General features: G+C 42.0%; 1 protein-coding gene across 1 annotated transcript in view; it reads right to left on the bottom strand.

Moving 5' to 3' along the window:
* SORCS3 (sortilin related VPS10 domain containing receptor 3) overlaps nucleotides 1–25,756 on the bottom strand; it is a 271,149-nt gene that overhangs the window by 123,735 nt on the left and 121,658 nt on the right. The window contains exon 3 of the mRNA XM_058810200.1: nucleotides 15,165–15,264. Within this exon, the coding sequence (XP_058666183.1) occupies nucleotides 15,165–15,264 (100 nt within the window). The remainder of the gene's footprint in view (nucleotides 1–15,164; nucleotides 15,265–25,756) is intronic.

The raw sequence follows: 25,756 nt of genomic DNA, 5'->3' as shown, positions 1-25,756 counted from the left end.
ACAAACCACGCAAGCCTCCACAGCTTCAAAAGAAACCCAGTTCCTTAGCAAAATATTAGAATTTACTCTGTAGCACGGGATTATCCTCTCCTACAACTGAAAAGACAGTCTTGCCACAAACACTTCTGCAAATACAGAAAGTTGAAATTTAGTGCTTACAGGTTCATGGGGATTTCCATATTGAATGTGCTCAGCTTAAAAGTGAAAAGGTTTTTTTGGGGTTTTTTAGGCCTCCTTCCACTAGGCCCTCAACTCAGAAACACTTCAGATTCTTCCTAAAGCCTGGCCACACCTACAACATCAATGAAAAAACAAATCAGATTCTAAAAAAGAAAAATGTTTCATTTGATTTAAAACATTTAATGGGTTGTATTGTCCCATGTCTCCTTCCCAAAAAGCTTCACAGTAGCTTTGAGTTTAAAAAGCCAAAATGTCTCAACAATTTATACTGAAAGACCAATGAAAGTGGAGGATTTTTGCTTTGTTTAGATTTTTTATGTCCTTTCCTCCTTTCAAAAATTTTGAGAAATCAAAATTCAGTGACATTTAAAGGCTTAAAGATGCAAAAGTTGTTTTCTTTCTTCAAAACACCAGTCCATCACAAGTTAAATAAGAACAGTTTGGACCTCTCTTATGGGAAGAGTAATTTTCTACATTGAAGCATTTTAGATTACATGTTTGACCACCTGAAATTTCTCACTGGCAAATACTTGATTATTCATTTCCCTCACATTCCTTCTCTCTCCAACATTATTACTGCAATTACTTGCCCTGCAAGCTAAAAGATGCTCTCAGAGGTCTGATCACAACCCAAATCTCCTAGAACACGTCTACACAGTATATCTAAATCCCTTCCCTGCCATTCCCATGGAGGACAAGTGCAACTCATTGCAAAGAAAATCTCATCCTTTTTCCCCCTCTTTCATCACTACATGCCATTTCAACCAAAAAAAATTCAGTTAAATTAAATCAGCCCAATTCCCTCTGAAACTAAAAAGTGCTAAGGTACCACAAGTAACTGTCTGCTTACCAGCAAAAGTAACACCCATATAAATCAGCTGAGCTAAAGCTGTCTTTGAATGATTTGCACTAGTTTAGAAAGAGGGTTTCTAGAAAGCACACCTTAACTTTATACAAACTTCCACAGACATTCAGAGATGGCTAAATACCTGCTCACTGCCCTGTAGATATGTTGATCTCTAATCAGGGGGAAATGAAAGCAACGTTTTCTGGTCACCAAACATATCAGTCAGACAGGAAAAAATGGGACATGTCACTGATAAAAATCTGCTCTAGAGAGAAATCCTGTGTATTTACATACAAGTAAAGATATTCGTTCCATCATTCAGGGATCAGCAGCTGTGACAAGAGGGACATCTGCTCTCTGGGAAGCAAAAAAAGACATTCATGAAGAGGGCAACAGCTTTTATATAATTACTTACTTTGTGTGCCAAAAGGAAAATGCTCATTGCAAACTTTTGTGTTACAGAGTAGCCCAGATCTGGGACTCCTTCTTCCTTCACATGCCTCAAAAACTTCCTTCATGTTAAGGATAACCCATGGGCATCAATCAAGCAGTAAAGGGGCATTGAGCTTTCATAAGAGACAAATTGTCTGGACCTACCCCATTTCAGTTTCTTGTAACTTCACTTCTTATTGCCCGAAATTTAACATTAATGGCAGATCTAATTAATGAATATAGCACCAGATCACCAACTCTCAGAACCATAGTGCTGTAATCTTAAAGGATGAAGTGCACTGCACTGACTTTACAGGGGTTTATGAAGCATGTGTTATAAAAGTACCTCAACCATAAGGCTTTTATACCTTGGCACTCACTTCAATACAATCCTATAAAACCCAAGCAATCTTTAAGTGTTAAAGGTGACTTTCACTACTGTATTTATTATTGGATAATGAAAAATGACTCAGACACCCATAGAAGCTCAGCAATGAAATAAGAGTTTCCTCAGACTTTTGCATTGGGTCTGCATTATATGTACCGTGACCAAAGAACCCAATGGCTCTCTCAAGACATTTTAGACACTTCACACTAACCTCCCTCCAGAACTTCCTTCCCATCAGGAATTCTTTGTAATTACAAAACAACTTCTAGTCTGCAGAATCACATTGCTTGCCAGAGAACTTTTCAGACCTCAATAGCTGTTTCTGTAAGGATTCAACCCCTCTGGAGGACCTGTTCCATGGACTGCTGCAGCTGTGCCAGAAACTGAGAGCTCTCTAATCCACCAAACTGGTTTGAGAAGAGAGCAACCTCATGAAATCTGCAATTACCCACACATGGGTTCCCCACCTTTGCAGCACTGAGACAGAATGGTCAGAGTACATGATGTTGTTCACGTGACACACAGTTTCATTGTCTCTGCAGAATGTTTTGTCTTTCGTAGAGGGTACATAAAAGAAGAGAAACATTCTCAGAAATAAAATAATAAATTGTGACATGAAAAAAATTCTTTAACATAAAACAGCAGGGTTTTTGAAACAAAAATGAGCAGTGCTGGAGTGCATCAAATGAGTACCAGCAGTACCTTGCCTTCTCTGAGGAGATGCACATCAGCCTACCACACTTGTTTACAGGCAATAATCCTGGTTAATCTTTTGTTGCCTTCTATTGTCTCTTATATCCAATTATACCCAGACTAAAATTTCAATTAACTGTTCATATTGGTACAAAATTGCAAGAGGCTTTTGGCACTTCAGCCATACCTGCCATAAATTGCAATACCAAAACAAAACACTTCAGAGAGTTCCAAGCTCACGCAATCCCTTCCCTATGGAGAGGGCACTCCAATTTAATCACCACCTCCAGCACCTGTGCAAGAGCACAGATGCACCATGCAAGAAGCCCTGAGGATCAGGAGCAAATTAAGGTTAAATTGCATATAAAGTAAGAGCTCTTCAAGGAAAACCACTCTGCCATCCTCACTGGCAGGTGGGAAATGAAAATCTATCATGGCTGTAAGACTTAGGCAAAACTCTGAGCTGGGAAAAGAACACAGATACTCCAAGGCTGCCATCTGAACCTGCCCACAATGCCAAATCCCAGGCTGGATCCAATGTGCATGCACAAGAGTGAAATAAACCATGATAACAGAACTAACAAAGCAGAGCATCTTATCTTTGTTTTGCTGCTGAGCGGGTCAGAACAACATGTCTCCCCTCTTTCTCTCGCCTTTTTGGCACTGGACACATGTACTTTTCACTTTTAATTACAAGGCACAGCAAGCATTTGCTTGTTAAATTTCAGGTGCCAGTGGGGATGGAAGCCATCCAAAAAGCATGTGCTTGACCTGGCAAAAAGTGACTGACTGGCAACAGCCAGCCACATGCTCGGCTGTAAAACCTTTTCATTGTCACAGCAAGGCAGCCTTTATCCAAGGTTACTCCAGCCCATTATATTCTTGTTTCAGCTGCACATTCTCCAGCTCCCCACAGATCAGGGGAGCAAAGTCCTCTGCCACGGTATTCCCACCTGCCTGGGGCCACTGCAGGGCTGTCCAGCTAATCTGCCAAAGGCTTTTCTGTGTCACAGCACGTTCATGCAGAGTTCTGCTCCACAAACTGCCAAATGGGTGACAAGCATCACCACTGGATTTCTACATCCAGTTTGACCAGCACTTCTACTAATGGGTCTGAACCTTCCAATAGAAGAAACCCCCAATGGAGATCTTAGGCACCAGCCAGAGCTTCCTCACAAATACAAGGCTTCTGAGCTATATTATTATATTGCTCCAGAGTCTGGTATTTGTGCATAGCATAGCTCTGCATGATGCCTTTTTACTCTTCTGGACTCTAGACAGGAAAGCCCCAGTTATTACAATATCTGACACATTGTTTTGTGGTCATCAGCTTTTTTTCTGATGACAGGGAACAGCTCTAATCCCAAACTGTCTTCACAGAAAGGGAAAAGCAGCATTCACTGTTATAATTATATGTTATTTGAGTAAATGCATGGTTGTGCTATTCTCCATACAACTACAAAGTAATTTTCACCATTATGGTAACTTCCCATGTAAGCAGAAATAGTTACAGAAAATAATGTTATCAGTAAGGAGAGGCTGTGTGCTCCACAGCTGCTGGAACTGAGAACATCATTTATATAAAAACACTCCTCTGATTATAGGTCTCACTTGGGAGAACACTTTACATGTGGGTATGAGTTTACTCACAGTAGTTGCCCCATTACAGAAAACAAAAAGATGTGCATGGATAGTTACTCATGGGGGTAAACTTTTGCAGCCTGTATTCAGCAATCTATTTCATTTGAGGACAGTGGAGTGTTTCATGACTCTATAGAAAAATAAAAATCGTGCTTTGTATCTCCCTTGAGGCCATTAAATCTGAATACAATTTTAAATGCATCATTGCTTCTCCTTTGCTTACCCACTTTATTTTTCTGCTTTTTTAGTCAGATTGCAGAGTGAACATAGACAACAGTCAGCTTTATCACTGTTCACATCCAGATGCTTATAATCTATCTCAATTTACTTACTTGGCATCTATTACTCATGTCCCTCACTGTCCCCAGTGTGCTTCTCTTCCTAACATCCCCCCACTGGAGGAAGCTAAGATGACAGGAGAAGGTCTATCCAATTTCTGGATGCAAGGCTGAGGCCTGAGTTACAAAACATGATGGCATGGCAGCACTCAGCTCTGAGCTACCACTGAGGCTGCAAGCTCTGCATGCTAACCTGGGTGCCAAAGATTCAGGTGCCAGATAGGTTCAGGACTTAGGTAGAGGATTCCCAACCAGCACCTCACTGGCTTTGACATTTTCTATTATATTTAATAATTAGCTCCCAATGAAACAGTCCTTGCAGGTTTATGGCAGTAGTCTTGTCTGAGCAGGGGAGTGGCTGCCCCAGTGACAGAACCCAGTGGCTGCTACATCCTGTTCCAACTATTCCATCAGGGTCACTGGTACTTCAGAGCCTGGGCAAAATCATGCACTTTCCTTTCTGTATCCCTTCACGCACATATGTGAGCTCTGGACGTTTCTCAAGAAGCAGTGGAAAATGAAACAGAACTGGAAGAGGGGGTAAAAGTTTTATCTCAAACACAACCCTGACACTTTTTTTTTAGATTCAATAGGCAAACATCAGAAAATTACCAAGCTTACTCCATTCTTCCATGCATTTCCAGGTCTTGAGCACAGCATTCCTTGTGTGCACCCCACTGCCCCTCAATCTCTGAGCACACCTGCTCCAGGAGTTTTGCTGCTTTCTTGCAGGGATTTTTAAGGATCATGTTCTCTAACATGGGAAGCTTCCAAGGGAGGAACATTATGAGCTTGTTTTGTCAGCAACAGAGAATTAAAATATTAGAGGGCTCACTGTAAAAGGCAGAACCAATCTCTCCTCAGAGACAGAAGGACTGGTCTAAGAGTTGATTGCCTAGATTTGTAAAAAAACAACAGCCTGAGTTTTCCCTAACTGCATTCTGTGGACCACTTAGAAAACCCCTGTCATTACTTTTGGAGTCAAGCAACATCTGTCTGTATACAATGAAAAAAAGACATCTTAGAACTGAGAGGTGAAGGGCAATGAACTCCCACTAATGAACACAGAAGCCTCAAGCACTCCACAACACAGTGAAATAACTCTCTAAAATCTAGCCCTGCCAAGCTCCATGCTGAAGAAAACTGATTTTAACAGTCACAGAAGTGTTTCCAGGTTTCCCAGTGCTGCTTGAGATAAAATATTTTACAGAGAACTGATAACACCAGAGCTGACATTACAGTTACACTGTAAGAGGCAGATGTGTGTATGCACCACAAACTGAGACTGTGGCCACGTGCCCTGCAGACTCTGCTAATCTAGGCTATTAAAATGAGAATTCACACAGCAATGCTGAGCTTCTCTATTCTTCACTTCATAAAAGAATGAAATAAAAAGATATCTTGCCACTTATTATTGGGCTTGGGGTTGGCAGGGGGTGGGGGGAGGATTTTCCTCAAAGAGAAATAAATAAGTCTTGGTGAACCAACTCCTATCACTAAAGATCAAGGTCAGATCATTATATGGTCTTCAAAAGGACCCACCTTCCCCTTCTCTGAGAGCTGCTCTCCACCCATTCTATTATTTTTCCCTCCTTTTTAATAACAGGATATAGTGACTCACTGTTATTGATTGATTATCCTGCTGTCTGTGAAGCACCATGCCCCTCCTCGTTAATTCAAAACGACCTTATTTTTCATACTTCATAAATTAATATATTATTGGAGCTGCAGCAGTAAATGAGATGGCCATGTTTCAGAGTGTGGTAAGGAGAATGGAGAAAGGAAAAATAGTCTCATAAAATTGCCCTATACCAGAACCTGCAGCTGTGTTCACCCTGCTGACAGGCCATGTGGTTAATACAGACAGCCCTGTACAAGGTGCTGCCTCCTGACAGACCCTCTCCTCCCTCTAACCAAGGCAAGGCACCCTGAAAGCTCACACAGGTCCACTCTGCCACTTCATAAAAGCAATACTCATGCTAGGTGACAAAATTGCAGCTTTCTTTCAGTCGATATCGTAACTCCTGATCCGTCCTTAACTACCCCTATCTAAACTGGAGCAAACCATCTCTGTTCTTCTGACAGCCAGCTCTGGGAATTCTACATCTGAATGTGGATGGCACCCCTGCAGTTTTACCCCATTTCTGGTCTTTATGACCTTGTAACATCCCTAAGTCTCCATGACTGGAGCAATACAAGGTGAAGCAGGCAGAGAGTGCAACAGGAGACAGGGACTGAATTTTAGGAAGGCAGACAAAGCAGCCCTGTCACAGACATACCACCAGGGTGCTGCCAAGCTTATCACTCTTGCCTGGTAACTGTCCTTTTGCTCCAAAAATTTTTGCAATTTGGAATATAGAGGTACAGAGGTGCAAAATACAGATGAGTAATGGTACACAAATCCTAACTTAAGCTTTGTGATACATGAACTTCTTTTCCTTCACAAACACTGAAAGAATGGCTTTCATTGTAAATGGCAGTTTCTATTTATACCTATTTTCTAACCCTCTTCCCTTCAGCCCCATTAAATAATGCCATATGGGAGTATTTTGTTAATTATCACAATTGCATTTAATTTTAGAAACAGCTGATGAGCACTGTGTGTAGTTCAGTGGGTACGAGGATTTTTTTTTTCTGTTTGTTTTTAAATGTATTTACTTCTTCAGAGAACTAACTGAAAGAAACACCAGGAATCCCCAGTTTTCACATTCATGAATTCCAAGGCACAGTCTTCTCTGGAGGGCAACAAACACATTGCACCTGTTTAAGAAAGGGGAAAACTTTCACTGGGGGTCTCTCAATTTTGGGTTCCAATTATGTGTTTTCTGTACTGGAAAATGGTCATCTCCCAGACCGCAGATGTTGCACAACCTCTGTTTTTCTCTATGATTTCTGTGAAGCCAGAAACAGTAAAGTTAAAACCTGCAAACCAACAGATTTTGTTCTTTCATCAGGGACATGATCCTCCAGGCCAGGTCAGTTTCCAGTGGGGCATCTGGCATGGCAGGCCCACAGTCCCTGACTGCAGGAGAGCAAAAAATTCTCACAAGAGCATCTTGAATACAAAGATTCACAAAGATACAAAGGAGGCACAATTTCCAAATATATTCATAATAATAATTTTAAAAAACCAAAATACACACACACAAAAGACACAACAGAAAAAAACAACTACTAAAATACCAACTTGGACATACTGAAAAAGATTTAAGAGTATTTGTGCCTTTATATCTCCATGTTTTCCAGGCATTGATCTTGAACCATGTTCAAAACACTAATAAACCAAGTCATCCAGCATCAGGAAACTATATACCTTAGGAAAGGTCAGAGAAACCTACTCTGAAAATGGCTGAACTTACTGAACTTACTCTGACTTTGCTGAATTCAAACTAGAAAACAGAAAACACTCCAAAACAAGAAATTCCTAAAGTCCTCTTTCTGAAATACTACAAAGTCTGTAATCCAGGATTTCTTTCACACAGCTGCAGGCCACTGTTCTGCAAACATTTACAAAAATGATCTCTTTTCTCAGGTGCCAAATTCAAGCTGAATTAATTGGACAAGTAGAGAGAATCCCATGTACAACAGCTCACAAGACTGCACCTTGTAAATAAAACACATCATGTCACACATCCTCTCACTCTTCCATAGATGTTGTGGGTGACCTTGAGGAAATCATCTTTGCAACACCAGTAGGTGAAGAAAAATATTACTTCTTCATTCACATTTTATTCCTCTATTTAAATTTTCAGTTCTGGAGACAGTGTGACTGTCCCTGAATTGTATTTACAAGAAGGATACAGTGAGGTGTTATCCCCATCACAGCCACATTTGTACAACTCACCGGTACAACCAGAGTAGGCAAACCTGAGCTCAGCTAAGCCAGGTACTGTGTTTCACAGCTTTCCTGTCTGCCCACAGCAACCCTGGACTGGGTGACATGGATTTTGGAGCTCTGAGAAACACAGGAACATCATATACAGCTCAGTGGGTACAGAGAAGGAGTGCTCAGAGAATTTTACAGCAGCATTTGCAGGTCAGGTAGTTTAGTCCCTGTTAATAGCAGTGGCAAAATCAAGAGCTGTTTAGTGACTGTATTCCATTAGGCTGAAGGGAAAGATTAGGGATAAAAGACAGTAGAAAGGGCTTCTTCCATCACTCCTGCCCTGTGGCTCTAACTCTACCCCACTGCCTTTCAGTTATAAATACATTCTCAGATCACATCACCAAGTGCCAGTTTGCAGCACAGACCCTTGACCACGGTGTCAGCACAATGAGGAAAAAGGGTCCAAGGAAACCTTCCATCTTCCTAAAGCCCAAATGGCTTTAGGATATTCCAGAGCTCAGTTCCTCACCAATAGCTTGGGATGCAGTCTAGGGAAAAAGCAGCAGATGATGAATGGGAGCTGTGGCTAAGCATGGCAGCTCAGTTCAGGTTGGGCTAGGAAGCCTCAGGTATGTGCTGGAATCTCTGTCTCATCAACCTATCACAGGTTTGATGAGTAAGGAGAAAACAAAATGCTACAGAATTCCCTTTGGGAGCATGTGAACTAAGAAATGAAGGCAAAACAAAAATAAGTTTGAATTGTGGTTCTGCCCTGAGGCTCCAATCATAGCTGAGGAATTCCCTCTGGAGATACAGGAGGCCAGGACACATTTTGCTCTCAGTGACCTCTCCAAGTGAGCAAGAAGAAATAAAGGGGAGGTCAAAGTGACTTGTGCTCATTTTGGGATCTCCAGTTTCTGTAAAGGAAGGTGTCACTCCCAATATTCTAGCTACTCACCAGTCAAGTAAATGCATTCCTCTGCAATTACAGTAGTACAGACAATTAATTTTTTCCTTCATTAACACAAACAGCAACACAGTATTGCTCCCTGCCAGCTCATAAACAGTTGCTGCACTTCAGCCCCCAAGAAACTGCACAGACACAAACAAATCTAATTAGATTTATCTTTCAGAAATTCTTACTCTCTAAATACCTCTGAACATTTCTCCTGACAGGCCAAATTCAGAGGCATGGTGAGGTATGAGAGGTGCAGCATGACTTTGGCTTTTACAGCTTCAGTGATTTGTGCTGCCCCTCCATTTTGGTTCTGTGACAACTAAGAAACTAGTCTGAAAAGCCATTTTCCCAAAGCTCTTCAACTGAGCACCATAACTTCATTCCTGCTTTATTCTGTTTGCAACTACTGTTCAAACAGCTTAGCTGGAAGCTCTACCTTTAAATAAAACCTAAAATACTTCAATTCTGGTATAAGGGAAAAATGGGGGGAGTCCTCATTTCATTCACTGCACCTGGGTGATGCTTCTGTTCAGCATAAAAGGCTACAGACCTTTTAATTCTTCAAGTCATCACCTGCAACAATGATTGTAATACCTCAGGGGAAAAGCTAAAAACAACTGCAGCCAACTGAATTGCAAAGAAAATTCATGAAGGAAGGTATTTCTAAGATATCAGAACTGTCACCTCAGATCTTAAATGCAATCAGGGCCTCCAGTTCATCCACACCTTATCTGAGCAATACTCTATACAGAAAAATGAGGTTGATTTGTCAGAGTTGTTATTCTCTTCCTTTTTCCTCTCTTTCTTTTGCATTCTTTTTAACTCCATCGTCTCCACCTCCACAGTATTCCCAAGGGTAGAGATTAAAAGTTTCTTAGTGAGAACTGGATTTTCAACTAAACAACATCTTCACCAAGAATAAGCACTCTTTACAGAGTATTTCACAGGAAAAAGTAATACCTAAAATCTACGGTTCAACAATTCCTTGAGATTCAAAGTAGTACCTCTGTGCCTGAAAGGAGCAGTGCTTCAGATATATATGGGACTTCAATTCTCATCTTCTTTCTGCACCATTTTGGAAGGGCTTTACATCCCTCTGTGAGGCATCAATTGTAAAATGAACCCTGTTATTGACAACCAAGAAGAAAGCAAATGTTCTCACAATAGGGGATCTTACCCAGCAGACCAACTCATGCTAGAAAATATGGAATCACAGCATTTCAGCTCCAAGCAGTGACATTTTGAAGTGCAGCCAGTTAAGCAAAGAATCACAAGCTTAACTTTTTGTGGAAATTATTCAATTTTCTAACAGAATTTCTTCAGCAACCACAAAGAAAGAAGAGACTTGGGATAAAAAGAAACTGGAAATTTAAAAAGTCAAGAGAAATGTTTCTACTAAAATAGAAGAGATTTTTTCCCTTAGTGTTTTGGAAGAAATAAACACTTTTAATTCCCAGACCACTGTGAAAATCTGCCTCTAGTAAAATGTAACTAACACCCAAAACAGAGCTTTAAATTAAAGGTCAGCAGGGAACTGAGATCTCAGCCCAGCAGAGAGTAAGCAGCTTTTTGTCATATCCCCAAAGACAAACAGGCTACAGGGTAGAAAAGCCAAAGCTAAGCATTTTGCTAATTTCAGCTTTTCAGAGCACTCAAACATCTGCTTTTTTAAATCACATTCATCTGTAAGGAAAGGGTACTGCTAAACAAATATGAAAATTTCCCCCTTCTGAAGTTTACCACAAGTTACCTGCTTGTTGCAAGCTGTTTGGCAACCTGACAAAGCAGATGCTTCACATGAGGTCTTTCTCTCAGGCCAACAGCTGGGCGGGCAGGTGCACTGAAGGGGAAGATGTGCCCTGGAATACACTCTGCCCACTGGAGCACCTTTGTGGGTTTGGAAGTGTCAACACTGCAGGCACTTGGCTTCTCACCAGAGCCCAAAACAGGAACTCTCAGAAAGTCAGTCCCCAAGACTTCAGAGCTGTCTGACTTTCTGAGGGCAAAGATCACCTGGAATTTGACAGCAATAAGGAGAGCTCAATGCAGGTTTTCCTGATCCAAACACAAGGGCCTGTTGTGAAAGTGAGAGGAGAAACAGCCCAGCCACCTGCAGGAGAGCAGACCCAAGTCTGGCAGCTTCAGCTCCCAGCAGCAGAGCCTTTCCATACACTTGTAAAGCCTTGTGAAACCCTGAACTTGTTACTGCTTAGGGAAAGGGAACTAGCAGTGTGACAGCTCCAGGGAAAATGAAGCAGTCCTGGCTCACTGCAGGGAGTGTTTTGGCTGCCATGCAGCCAGAGTCTGCACATTCACAGTGGGCTGCAGAATGTGTGGCAGCTCCCTTATGTCAGCACCCAAGGTGGTGTCAGATCACCAAGCTGGCCCTGACCACTTGGAAAGACACCTCTCAGGTATCACAGCTGGGAAAAAGAATTCCCAGCATCTTCCTTTGGTATGTGCATGGTGTTATATTGATTTAATATAGCTGCAAATGTCAAATTGCACAAGGGCAAAGTGCATTTTCCCAGTGAACTACCTTCTGTGATTTCTAGGAAATGGACACACCCCATCCCAGCTCCAAGAGCAGCCATCAGCAGGTTGGCGAGCACCTGGAGCAGGCAGGAGCTCTGGGAGCCAGATCTGCACCACAGCCAAAGCCAATTCTGCTCAGTCTTTGCTCTCTGCCTTGGTTAACTCTGTGCATGAGGAGGATGGGGTGGATATCACCCAGATATGTAAAAGACAGAAACAGCTACAGACTAAATCTGACCTCCAAGAAATAAAACACAGGTTGCCAAAAAAATTAAAATATTCCCACCAAAGTTTTTCAAAAAAATAAATCAGAAACAAAAGCCTTTTCTTTTAAAAGAAGAAAGCAAAATGCCAGCTTTTAAATCTCTGTGCCTCATAATTGAGCCCAGGGTTATGCCACAATTCAGGTAAATGATGTTTATATAACTGGCATTTGGCTGAACACAATTCCTATTTAACAGCTGAAAAGACGCATTTTGGGTCTTCAAAGAAATCTGACAGGTAATTCCCACTGTAGTTCTGCAGGGTAGCTGAGCAGTAATTATCCTTCTCACTAGTAAATCAATTAGGAACGAATGTATGGAAAGCTTTTCTCCTCCTCCAAGTAAGCGCTAATCCTCTGAGAGCTAATGAGCAGACAGGGCCAGCAGCAATGTGCAAACCCATCAGAAATCCACAGGAGCTACCAGGCAGGCAGGCTCCAGCCAGTGCCTGGGAGGGAGTGCCTCAGGAGAAACACCTTGCCTGGAGAGGAACTGGACACCTGCAGACCTTGCCTGGTGAGGAGCTGGAGACCTTCAGACCTTTCCTGGAGAGGAACTGGACACCTGCAGACCTTGCCTGGAGAGGTCTGCATGGCTCATGAGTGACACTGGCTCCTTGCATGTGAGTTAGTGCTGGTCCCTCCCTGCCACTCACTGCCTCAAGCAAAGACCTCTCCTGCAGCTCACAAGAGATCCCTGCATCATGCTCAACAAGGCAGCACTTCTGCTGCTGGAGGTGAACCACAAGGGACTTGGGCTCTTTCTGCTAGGACCCACCTATTGCTTTCTGATTCAGTATTGGCAGCTGTCCTCAGGAGCTCAGCAAAACCATTCTGCTTACTCCCCTGTCACAGACATCTTTTATGAAAAATCCTTTCCTAAGGATTTTTCCTCCTGAGAAGCCAAGAGGCCTCAGGAACAAAATGTAAACAATGATTATCTGCTGCTGTGGAATGCAACAGGTAAATCTGTGATTGGTCTCATTCCATTCCTTTTTCTATTCTTAGCTAGCCTTCTGATGAAATCCTTTCTTCTATTCTTTAAGTATAGTTTTAATATAATATATATCCTAAAATAATAAATCAAGCCTTCTGAAACATGGAGCCAGATCCTTGTCTCTTCCCTCATCCTCAGACCGCTGTGAACACCGTCACACTGCCCATGCCACAGGAATAATATTCACCCAGAGAGACTGGAGAAGACTACAATCCTAGTGCATTGTTTGCAGTGCATAACCTCAAGAATCTGTAAGAGGAGTGAGTGGACAATAAACCCAAAGCTGAATTTGACAAATTTCAGATGTTCTGGTCCAGTGACACCTTGTTCAGACATTTCTCAAGCGCTACATGAATGTCTGGAACTGCTTTGATGGTTAACAAAGCAGAGTTCAGACAGACCAGCTGTTTAAGCATGCACAGTAACAGTACTTATATATTCAGAAGAGGTAGAAAGAATGGAAGCAAGTTGTTCCCACAGCAGCCAGCACTGACAGCTGGTTTCCTTTGAGTTTTCCTTATAGCTTGTCTCTACATTTCAAAAGATTTTTCAGAAAGGATAAGAAGGGCACAGATAGGCTCAAAAATCATTTCCTAGAGACAGAAAACCAAAAAAATTCTTTTAAATTTCTAATCTCAAATAAGTAAACAGCAGGTAAAGATAGGCCTGTATGCCACTATATGATGAAATGTAGGTGGTTTTAATTAAAAAAAAAAAAAGACTGCTAATCTGTAAAGCTCAGTAGCCTGAGAAATTGCTGGAAGATAATAATATATCCTTGTACTCTGATTTGTGAGGGAGTCTTTACACCAGTGACGTAGGATTTGTAACTGAGCATATTGCCTGTGCTTTTGGGTGGGCAGAGTTGCTTTGGAAACAGTATGAAAAAGAATTAACTCTTCAGTGGCCCCCCTTATTGGATATAGGATGCGTGTAAAGGTCAGGAAAAATCACTACAAAACATTTTAATCTGTTTTGCTCAGGGAAAAAAAAAATCAAGGTAGTTGTCATAACAGCTCAGCTCCTGCATCAGGAAAACATAAGCCAAACTGTGGCCACTGCATTCTTCCTCCTCCCTGTACTTACAAACAGACTTAGTAACCAGAGCTATGTATGCCCTATGGTTGCATACACTGAAACAAATATCAGTCCCAAAACATCTGTAGACTGACCAGTGATGGAAAACACAACAGTCATAATAAGAAGAGTACCAGGAGCGAGTTATTAGTTTGGAAATCTTTTGATGGAGACAGGATATGGCCAGTTTGGAAGTGATCAAGCCAAACATGCTGCACTGGGCCCCTACACTGGCCAAGCACCACTTCACTGTCAGCAATTAGCTTCATGCTGCAGCCCTCCCACACTGATTTCTGTGGGTAGCTGAAAGCAGCTTTGTCCCACTAGCTCCCCTGAATCAACACAGGCAATAATTTTAAAGCAAAAAGGCACTGAGCAGCAGTTCCTGGGCTGTGCTTGTGTGAGCCAGCTGCAGCCCTAATTGCATCACGTGGGAAGAGTGAGCAGGGGGTTGGAAAGCTGTGACCTCATCTTCTCTCCTACACAACCAAATCAAATTGTAGGGCTTCCACCCACTCTCACAGGCATATTCTGCTTTCAGCCCCCTTACATGATGCAACCAAAGAAAATGTCATTTACATCTTTACCTCCAAATGTGGGGAAAAAAGAGTCAAATGTAGAAATAAATGCCTCTTACTCAGTATTTCTAATAATGAGATATAAGGCAGGGAGATGCGTAATAGCCAAAGCTGCTGTAAGCAAGAAACCCAGAAATATTTGAGTGAGCTCTTTAAAGTTATAACAGTCAGAAGCAAATAAAAGCAACCTTTTTACTTCTCCAGCAAATTCAGAAGGGAATTAAGTCCTTCATCACCATCACAAGTAAAGCAGGATCAGTTCTGTGGGATTCCATGGAATTGCACCGGTGCAACTTAGACAGCAAATTCAAGCACTTGTGAATTACCAACAGAGTTCACTTCAGGATCATAATTCCTCTCAGAATGCTGTAATTTTGTTTCTATAGCTACCAGTGCAATGGCTCTCCCTTACCTTCCTCTTGTTAGTGGGACTGACATATAGGTAGCTCAGCACAGTCTTCAGGCCTACTTTGTCATTTAGCTTTTCATAGGTAGTGCCATAGTCTGTTGACCTGGAGAAAAGAGGAGACAAAAAGAGTTTATGTGGTTATTAGAGCTCAGAGGAAGGGAATGACTGTGTGCACAGATGCTCCAAGTTACAGTTTGAGCATTATTATGCTTAAAACACAAGATTTTATGGTTCATTAAGGGTGGTCAGCAGAAAAGAAGAGTCCTAAGGGGCAGTGTCTGTCTCTGCATTCATTAATTGTACATATCTGGGGAGCTGTGGTGCTTCCATGCAGGTGGACTTTGGGGGTAGGCTCTGCCCTCATGTGCCAGTGTGGGACTGCAAATGGTATCTACACATAAAAGGACACTGATATCAGCAGCACCCTTAGTACAAATTCTCTCTTCAGACAAATCCAACATAAGAATCAAATTAAACCCAAAAACAACAGGGTTTTTTTTAGGTAGGTTGATTTTTGACTTGAAGATGAGGATCCAAATGTGGATCAGAATTGTAACAGCTGAACTCATGTCTAGATAAAAATGTGCCTAAACTGGCATCTTGAGTCCTCAGTCACCCCCATCCTACTTTGTGCCAGGCATTTAATTTTTCTGAGTTACAGAGACAGATTCAGGCCCCTACACCAGTAAATCCCACCCAGAGGAGCAGATGATCTGGGGGTGGCATTATCCATTCGTGACTGGGGAAAAGGGCTGCTTCGTCACAGAGGGTTTTCTGTGGTGTCCTCCTCCTCATTTGTGGGCATGCTTGAAACCTCACTGCCCTGCTTCCTTCTCTACTGTTTTCATACTTTGTTTTCCTAACAAACAAGATTTTTCCTACCAGAACAACCCAACAGCTGCATTGTACAGGATCCCACACCTGAAGAGTGCTCAGCACAAGCTGACTTTAGGAGAGAGAGGGGTGTCAGACCGTGCTGGAAAAGCCCTCCCACCCCATGTGGGGAGAGCCTGGCTCCCAGCCCAACCCAGCTTCTGTCATAGGGGCAGAGCAAACAGCCTCCAGCAGATGGACAAGGAAAGGTCCTCATAAAAACCTACCTGGACATGTCTACAATTTTATTAGGATGAGAATCCATGGCCCCTGCCCTCCTCTCTAATAATGTTTTTTACTGGAGAGATGATTAGAGGACATGCAGCAATTCTGTGCCTTTCCCAGTACTGATCTCCAGTAATTTGTTTTTGTAAGTTCAACAAGCCTCTAGAATTTGCAGCTTTATGGTTCTGCTTGAGACCAATCCTCTGCTCCTTTTCTATCTGGCAGAGAAATGGCCCAAGCCACTTCTGGCATCACAATGAACTGGAGAAACTGAACCATGCCAGAGCCTGCACCCAGCTCTGCTGCTTTCCTTGCTGCGAGTGGAGCCCAGAGTGACACTAGGGTGACACAAGAGTGACCAAAACCATACAGGTGGTTTCAGGCTTCCAAGTAGTAGGAATCATGAAGTCAAAATCTTGCTTTGTTACTGATGTGGCTGCAACACATTTCCTTCAGTGCATCCTTCAAGGACAATTTCTAAATACCTTGCAAAGTCCTTCTTTCCTTAAATGTGTTGAATAGTCACCAGCCAAGGTTCTTCAAGTGTCAAGTGCTCAGGTGCTTCAAGTTTTGGTTAACACCTTAATTTAAAAATAGAGCTAATACTAGCTCCATTTGCACTGACCACTCCTGTGTACTAATGCACAGTAGTATCACCTGCTGGGCTTCACACAGATACCCCAAAGAATATGACAATGATGCACTCTATTTTCATAGAATTTTCCCACCCAAAGTATCTGAAGCTCTTGTCTCACTGGGTATCAATATCAAACAAACAAACAAACAAATAATAGCAGCCTTCCCTCTCCAGCCAATCTCAAAACTGAAGCAGCCTAATTAATGAAACTGAATAATCCAAGACAATTAATTCCAGTACATGAGGCCTCCTATAAATGCAAATTCAACAGGTCAGGAATCCTCAGGAGACAGTAAGCTCTAAGCAGAGGATAACAGACAGAGGGCAAGCAGAGGTAATTCCTTGATCTTACCCTTCCAACAGCACTGCAGCAATGAACAAGCCACTTTTGTGACTACACATGTACCAGCCACCAGGCAGTGAAAGAGATCACTGGTTTCAATCAGCATTAAAAGAGAACACAAATAACAGTTTAATATTCTGACAGAGCTACTTTGCATTTGTTCTCTGAGTAATTTTAAGATCTCCCAAAATGCTTTCACACTTCTGAAGATGCAGGCTGGGTGCCCTAATGACTCTTTCTCATTAAACCATTTTCACTCATTGCATTTGCCCTTTCAAAGAAGAGCTAGAAAGGAAGTAGGATCATTATTTCGTTAGCTTCTCTGAGGCTTTCTTTATTATCCTGACAGTCTCCACTGGCTTCACAGAAACATCTCAAAGGATATCACAATAATATACTGTATTTCCATAGCACTTTTTCTGGCCAAAAAATCTAAAGCTTGTGTCTTGTGCCAATCCATTCAAACTAACAAAGTCCCAAAAGCCATACTGGGAAATACTATCTCTATTCTAGAGATGAAGAAGCTGAAAGCTTGCATAGGTAATGGATTATTTTTTCAAAAGCAGGCATCTACAATTAGGCATTTCAGCTTCTGCAATCATATAGTGTAGGGCGCAACTCAACCACTAAATTGCCTAATTAGAAAACAAGCATTAAAAAAGAAAAAGTTGTCCACTAATTTTAGTTACCCAAGCCTGAACATTTAAAGAGATGTGACCCACAGGTGGAACAGAAAAGTTTTGAGTCGGCGCTTAATCTTAACATGAACCCTTCTCCTTTACTAATTACTTCTAATTCCGAATTAACTAGCCATACATCCTTACAGTTGTTTGACAATACAAGCAGACTGGATACCATATTCTCTCCCATTCCTCTGGTCACTATTTGATCCCCTTCCAAGCACATTATTAAAGTAGTGGAGGGGAAGAAATGTTGTGGTTACGTCAAAATGACAAAAGACTTGGTGATATAAAACATGGTATCCATGAGTCACACCCAAAAATCCAGCTTTAACTTTCTTTAGGCCTTTAATGGCAAACTGATCCTCCCTACCTGAAGGAGGGATCCACTCCACTGAAGCCATCCCAGGAATCTCATCATCTTGGTAGATTGTTTCTGCCTTCAGTCTCAGTTGATATTTGCATATTGCTTCTAACCACACACACGTGAAACTGTATTTAACAAGGCTTTCATGAAATGCTCCTCAATACAGTGCTGGTAGCACAGAAACTCTTTCAACACAGGACTAGGAATGTTACAGTGGTTCTTCCCCTGACCTCAGCACTGATGAGGCCAAACCTTGAGTGCTGTGCCCACTTCTGGGCCTCTCACTCAAGAAAGTCACTGAGGTGCTGGAGTGAGTCCAGAGAAGGGCAGAGGAGCTGGGGAAGGGTCTGGAGCACAAGCCCTGGGAGGAGTGGCTGAGGGAGCTGGGGCTATTCATCCTGGAGAAAAGGAGACTCAGGGGAGACCTTATCACTCTCTACAAGTGCCTGAAAGGAGGATGTAGTGAGCTGGGGGTCAGCCTCTTCTCCCAAGCGACAGAAAAAGAGGACATGGCCTCATGCTGTGTCATGGGAAGTTCAGGCTGACATTAGGAGGAATCTCTTCACAGAAAGGCCGATTATACACTGGAACAGACTAGCTAGGGGGATGGTGGAGCCAGCATCCCTGGAGGTGCTCTAAAGAGACTGGACATGGCACTTGGTGTCATGGTATAGTTGGCAAAGTGGTGTTGGCTCACAGGTTGAATGCTCTCAAAGGTCTGTTCCAACCTAATTGATTCTGTGATGTTCCAACCTAATGGGCTCTGGTTGTATATAACAATCCTGTATAAACTCAGTCCATGTGTTTTGTCCCACATTTCTGTAATAATATGGGTTTGTCCCTGTTTTTGATTATGACCTTGAGGGTCTAGGCTGCATCAGACTTTTGCTCCTCACTAAATTCTGCATATTCCATTTGGAAAAGCAAGGTTTATAATTTAGTGCTTTATGGGGATACTGCAAGTTCTCCCATAATGATATTCTGTTTTAAACAGTGGGGGGAAAAAACCATCTGCTTGATTCCATTGCCCTCCTGTGACAGGCTATGATGTGTTTAAACCATCACTGCAACCTCCTCCAGTCTGGCAGAGCAAGGTGCAAGGGATACACCCAGGCAAAGAAACTTGTCTATACAAAACCTTGTCAAAGTCAGAGCACCACAAGCTAACAAAATCCATCTTGTTTCTCTGAATCTGAGCCTGAGCTTCTCTGTGAATCCAACAAACTGGCCTGAGCCAGCAGACTTCATACTGTGGTAAGACTTTCTCAGTGACAGAGATATGAAGTAGAGATGTGGAGAGGCAGAAAGAATGCCATGTGAATGGCTTTTGGGTTCTCCTCCTCTGTGACACTTTCCATGTCAGGGCTCTGTCAGACAGAGAAAGGCAGGTTTGTTTGTTTGAAGTCTCAGCTATTCAGCTATGGAGATAGGCTATAAAACACGTATCAGTCTCTCAGGAAAAAAAGAGCTGCAAATGCTGGCGCTGAATGACTGGGATGAAAAATCAACCTCTTCCACCAACCCTCCTGTCAGAGGGTTTCTCCTCTGTGTGGAGAAGCAGCCATCATGCTTTTGATTTTAGATTTTCAGCCGTTTTCTCAGCTTTTTCTAAAGCTGATGCATTCATCTTCAGCACAGAGTCCCACTACACATACCTGCAGCCCCACACTGAAAACTGTGTGGAGGCACAGATCTGCTTCAATGAGCAGAAGAATATCCCGATTCTCTATGCACTTCAGAGAACAACAGGAACATACAGATTAATATTTGCTTCACTTCTGATGGTGAAGTGAACACTCACTGTCTGCCTGCAGCGTGCTTGTCTCTCCATACCCCACAAACAATTTCTTGCTTTTACTCATTGGCCAATTTTCTCCCAGTTTGGCAGAAAAGCAAAAACCCAAGAGGAGCAAAGTTTCTACAAGTTTCATGAAAATCAAGAGCCAGCAAAAGGAGAGCAATTGTGAGGGCTCTGAGAAGAGCAGCAGCATAAAAGTAAATCCCATGAAACACGAGAGGAGGCACATCTCTCTGGACATCCAGCAGCAGGAAAACATTCAAACCCAGCTCACATATTAATACACTGCAAAGAACTCAAGTGCACAACATAGGAACTCAGGCAGCCAGTCTTCCATCACTTGTGAAACATGTTTCCTTCTTTCCCTTCTCCTCCCTCCCCTCCCTGAGATAAAGGCCCTTCTGAAGCTCTGACGCACTGAGAAAAAGCCCTCCTGAGTCAGAGTCCAGTGAGGCAGTGGCCAGAAAGATCCACTGTTACCACTGCAAGGCTGTCTGGTTGACCTGACATTTTTGCTGACAAAATTAAATAAAATTCAAAACAAAACAAAACCAACAAAAAACCCACACACAACAATAACAAAAACCACAAACAAACACCCCACAAATTTAAACCTCAAACCAAACAAAAACAATAGAAAAAACAATGGGGGAAATAAGAACAAAGAAAAAAGCCTTAAAAAACAAAACAAAACAAAACAAAACAAAAACCAGGAAAAAACACCCCAAAAACATTTAACTAGATCATGGCAAAGGAGCTTTTAACCCCACAGCCAGGACACCATGGGTACTGTTATCTGATAGCATCAAAAATTACATCAATGGAGCTAACAAAAAAAATATAATTCTTGGTCCTTCCCTGTCTGGAGCTGACATAAATCTGGATGCGGACATTTTATAACAGAAGTGTCCACAGAAGCCCTGTGAAGCTAAATCTACTCACTAACCAAGGAAGTTCCAGTGTGTGTAGTCTGAATCAGCCAGTTAAGACAGAAAAACATTTGCTGAAAGCTTTTTTTTTTTACCCAACCATGAGTTTAGTGACTGCAATAAATGTAAAACCAGAATATTTTACAATTACAAGCAGAAAGAACAGCCTCCCTTTGTCTCCATCCTACTAAAGGAAACTAAGAGCCACAATGAAAGCCTGGGGAAGTGAACAGAATTCAAGCAAGTGTTGCTGCTTCCTGGTGTAATGTCCCAGCCTACAGGAATATCACAGGCTTTCTAAATTGAAGATGATGCCTTTGCATGCAAGAGTCATCAGTGGGCTTTTAGTTCCATAAATCTGTCTAATCCCACAGGGAAGCTTCTGGCAACTTCTCTATCACATGGTAGTACACACCACAGCTCTGTGCTGTATGGAGAGGCTCCCTTTTGTTTTAACTGCTGCCACTTAACAAGTACAAAACCATGGAGCCCCATGCTGCCATTTGTGATTTCACTGATTGTTATCATAGTCTCCACAGATTTTTTTTCCTCTCTCAAGACTCCCTGTTTATTCAGCCTCTTCGCACAAGCTGTTCATGCCTCTGATCATTCTATGACTAGTTTTACTAGTCCAATTACATCTTTTGTCATGGATGCCTCAGGGACCAATCTTTAACAATCTTCCTGCAATAAAAACCCAGCTATCCAAGTATATCAGCATAGACCCAGAGTATTTAACACAATCCAAATAAAACCACTTTCTGCCATCATACACAAGGCTTTACATTCTCAATGCTTCTGGAACCAAAATCCATCAGTTCTAGTGGACTTTCAGTTCCATAAAGTTTCAAAAGTATCTAAAACCAGAGATCCCACTGGGGAAAAAGATGCTCAAGCATTTTTTATTATCCTGGTTTTGATAATATCTCTTGAAAAAAATCCTTATTTTTACTTTTAGTTTGCATGTCATGTAAACAGCAGAATATCCACCTCATTTACTATCATGATCCCAGCACCCTCCCTCCACCCCTTTCTTTTTTGATTAATGGTGATTCCCATCACCAAACATCCAAAAGACTTGAAGATGACCTTTGCTGATAAATTTCCATCTACATCATAGAGTGGAGACTGGCAAGGAAAAATGAGATGCCATGATGCAGTAGTCATTGTGATTCACAGTTCAAAGTGAAGGTGAGAAAAGATAACTTGGAACACTGGCTTCCTCTTTATTTTTATCCCTTTTTTCAGATTATTCCCTTTATATTTTTACAGGAAAGGTATCATCTTTTTATTTTATTCCATTTGAGCCTTTGGGAGGACACTGGATGTCTCCAAGGTTTAACAAAAGGATACAGAATATTCCACCTCTGGATCTATGGCAAATAAAACACAGGAGCTGCAAATATCAGTCACATTTCTAGTGGCTGATTGCTTATCAGCATTTCATTTGATCACCATTACACAGGGCAGGGGGGCTGTTCACACCAGTCATTTCCTGGCAGAGATCACAGCTCAGATGGGCATGAACAGTCTATAGAGATGCAGTTTTTGTGTATTAACCCTACAGGGATAATTTGAAAGCCTTATGTTTGCATGGTGCTTGCACCTGTCCTGTAGGAACACAGTGATGCTTTAGTTATCCCCAGCAATCACTGACCACCCAGATCATGACACAGGGTGCCTAAATAGCATTCACCATCAGAAAACAGGGTGTTCTTCCCCAGTCCCTGCTGTTCTCTGCACACTTACCTTCATATACACCATTTCTGTGGAAAAGCTGTGGTTTCATATCTAAAATATTCTGTAGAACCACCTGAAGAAGCAAGACCCTCTTTTGAGACACAAAGAGGGAGGGGAAGGGGATTGCAGGAAATGGGTAGAAAGGCAGAAAAAGAGAGGGATGCTTGGCAAAGCAGAACCAGATCAACCAAAAAAAGAGAACACCTTGAGCACCAGAGTGGCATTCCCTGCTCTGGGACATTTAGAGGCACTATACCTCAGCCACTGTGTGACACAGATTTGGCTAAAGGCAGCTCTGAAGGTGCCTCAACATTTTGTTTCTACCAAAGAATGGCAAGCTCTGCTCTGAAGCAGAAATAAACCCAGCCAAGCTGATGGATCCTCACCTGACAGTAGGCTAGAGCCTGCACTGTAAAAGCCCATAATAAAGAATCCTTTCAGAGAACCTGGGAACCTGATCAGAACAAGCAGGCTGCAGGTGTAGTGGTTACTCAGCCTTATTTTATACTCTGCTGCTGAATAATAAGCCCACAATAAGCAGACACAAAAGCAACAAAGGTTGGTGCCTCCTACTGTGAAACTGAAGTAATTCTAGTCCTCCATTTGCAGGATTCCATCTTCTCTCTACCATGGCCATTTATTTCATCTTAAATTCAGCCACCTACAAACTAGGTATCTCTAGCTCACAAGCCTGTCCACATTTTCTTTTTGTACCTATAGACAAAAACTGTAAACTAAGAGGATGTTTTATTCACCCTAAAATAGATGAGGATATATTGCCTTTTTAAGGTGTTTTCCACCCTTCAGTGTAAAAAGAGACCAGAGCAACCAAGGCACAAGTAGCACAAAGCAAAGTGTGTCTCACCATAAATGGGTTAGAAAATTGCATGCACTGAGCTGGCAGTACAACTGACAGGGAAGGACCTCAGCCATCCTGACTGAGATCAAAAGTTCATGATTTATTATAATGTTCTAGTGCTCTACATTTTATGTATTATTATTCTGGATCTGTATGAGAATTACTACTAGAAGTAGGTGCCAAATGGTATCAGGACTCCACTGTGACTTCCACAATTTATCACATTACAAAATGAAGAGAGCAGAGATAAGCAGAGAAGTACGATATGGATTTCCCAACAGTTGCTGGCAGCATAAAGAATATAAACAGAGACCTGATAAAATGTGAAATGGCTTCCCCTCAAAAGCTGGGATAAGCCCTTCCCTTCATTGCATGCTTGTTCCTGTTACACCACTGATGAACTGGTAATCCTGTGGCCAGGAAAGCTGATGCCTGCTGGTAGAAATGGTACCTGAATGGTACCTGGTACAGAACCTCATCAGATGAGATGCAGACACACCCCAAAACAGAGTTTAGCCACCTTGACTCAGGGGCAACCTGGAGCTTAGAGAGTCTGGCTTTCCAAGGGCCTCTGCTTTTCCTGCTCTGGTTGTTTCACTACTGTAAGTCAGTCTATGTAAAAGCATTACTTTACAGCTCTGAAGAACTACACTTCATCATTACTGATTTTCCATTCATACTGTCTATAAGATCTGACATATTTATCATGTTCTTGATTCTGATGTATTCTAATTTTCCAAAGAGGTGTTTTATGCATCCCTGATAAGGCAGCATATTGATTTGATTCCAAGCACTTGACTGACTCAGCAAAGATGGCCTTATCAACACATATTCAAGAAATTTGGTCTAGAGGACACTTTAATAGCTTCAAAGATAAAAGACAGCTTTGATGACAAAGCCTCATTAATTAATCAGATATTAATTAGATAATTAATTAGAAACAAGGCCCTTCCCAGGCCCTTTTCTACTTTTATTACTATAGCTAAAAATGCTTCTCTAACGATTCTCTGAAGTAGCTAATCATTTTAATTTGCATTATTTTATAGCAAAAGGGAGTGCTTTGAATGTAAGATTTTGTGAAGCAGTTCTAGAAGTTCCATTTAACATCTCTGCCATTCTGTGCATATTTAAACTGGAACTTCCTTTAAATGTGTCTTGAACAAAATGTCAAGGGGAGACTGTGTAACTGCCCCCTCTCTCAACTCTCTATTTTTGTGGTAGATGTGGATGACAACAAAATTCCTTCCAATCACTCAGAGAATAAGCACACTCTGGGTTATACAAATTGCCCTGAGAGGAGCTCACCATACCCTCCTTAAAGAGGGGGACAGGTGACTCAAATCTCAGTTTCCCATCTGTGGATGCACACATTTCCTCTCATGACCCCTGAGAAGGTGATTTACCAAAACTTGCTTCTGACACTGTCTGCCTCTTTTGGCATCAGTGGTAGGCAGTACTGTGGGGACATTTAGATGAACCTGAGTCATCTCTAAAATATCACAAGGCATGTTAATTTTTTCAAACCATCAGCAAATCTTTGCAAAACTGATGTAATTAAAAAAGAGGACAGTATAAAGATAGCTTAGTCCAGTTTAGACAGAGATATTAAAAATTGCAGACAACTCCCAAACCAACTTTTACAGTCAGCCTGCAGTTCCTTCCAGCCCCTACCTCAGCTGACCCCTCTCCCACAAGCCTTATGTCTACCCCTGCTTGTGACCCACAGAGGCTACTGTCCCCAGCAGCACACCCACACAATCTGAACATAAATACCACAGAATCCTGCCTGACCTCAGGCAAGGCTCCTCAGCACTCAGTTTCACATTAACTGAGCTTCCTGGGGAAAAACTGACTCTTACTGTTCCCAAAAATAAAAAATCTGAAGTTCATGAGATGCAGCCACCTGAGACAGCTGGGGACTGGCAATGAAAGAACCTTCTAGACTTAGGAACAAATCTTTACTGTCAGTCACAACATGACTGAGAGCCTCTACATGCTACTTTTCCAGTACTAATAGGACAGCACCAGATCCCCAATTAGTTGAAATTAATATGGCCCTATCATGTACAAGTGAATGATTGATATTGGCAGATTTACACAAATTTACACAATAAAGGTGAGGACGCACTATATCTGTGTATATC

This window comes from Ammospiza caudacuta, chromosome 9 (assembly GCF_027887145.1).
Source record: "Ammospiza caudacuta isolate bAmmCau1 chromosome 9, bAmmCau1.pri, whole genome shotgun sequence".
Taxonomy (NCBI): domain Eukaryota; kingdom Metazoa; phylum Chordata; class Aves; order Passeriformes; family Passerellidae; genus Ammospiza; species Ammospiza caudacuta.
Note: the sequence above shows the minus strand (reverse complement) of the source record. Positions and strands in the feature narration are given on the sequence as shown.